The sequence below is a fragment of the Octopus bimaculoides genome, chromosome 1 (assembly GCF_001194135.2).
Source record: "Octopus bimaculoides isolate UCB-OBI-ISO-001 chromosome 1, ASM119413v2, whole genome shotgun sequence".
NCBI classification, from domain to species: domain Eukaryota; kingdom Metazoa; phylum Mollusca; class Cephalopoda; order Octopoda; family Octopodidae; genus Octopus; species Octopus bimaculoides.
Window position 1 is genome coordinate 95,960,783 of NC_068981.1, and position 736 is coordinate 95,961,518.

The 736-nt window shown below is 31.7% G+C and overlaps 1 protein-coding gene across 1 annotated transcript in view; it reads right to left on the reverse strand.

Moving 5' to 3' along the window:
* Positions 1 to 736, reverse strand: part of LOC106876015 (carboxypeptidase A2) — an 82,748-nt gene that overhangs the window by 24,380 nt on the left and 57,632 nt on the right. The window contains exon 3 of the mRNA XM_052966840.1: positions 406 to 542. Within this exon, the coding sequence (XP_052822800.1) occupies positions 406 to 542 (137 nt within the window). The remainder of the gene's footprint in view (positions 1 to 405; positions 543 to 736) is intronic.

Consider the following 736-nt stretch of genomic DNA (forward strand, 5'->3'; position numbering starts at 1 on the left):
TATATATATATATACACATACGCATACATACATACGTACATACATACATACATACATACATACATATATACATATATATACAGGGTGGCGATTTATATTTCAAACTTCCAAACAATTTTAGTTTAGAGTCTATAAGATCAGTTTTTCGAGCATTTTAATGCAATCTAATGCACAGGATTGTAGAAGGTTGTGATTTACGTTACGGATAGAGACATGCACTGCAGACATAAACTTCTGTTTTTATTTGCAATTAAAGCAGTTTTACATCAACATTTAGTGATATTCTTTCACTGTTTCCACTGCAGCATCATAAACAACAATAAATCAGCAGTTAACATTTTATGGAGGATTCATCTTTTTAAGAACAATATAAGTGAAAAAAATAATCCCTACGGAATTCCTTACTTGTCTATGTCATCAATGAGGATGTCAAACGGAGTTTTGGTTTCGTCCAGTGCAATTTTCACGATTCGCCTTTGTTCTGGGCTTACCCGTATATGAAAGCTGTCGTCAAATTCTGTTGGAAACTTCCAGAAATCCAGCTGGTAAATATATAATTGTACATTTTCATTACATTTAATAACTTGAAATAATTTTGTACATCGTGATATTACATTTCTAAATGCTATTCCTATTTCTGTGCTTCGCTCAGAGAAAATTGAGAAAAATGCCGGAAAAGTGACACTTTGACACCGATGTAGCGTAGAAGTCACAAATATATATATATATATATATA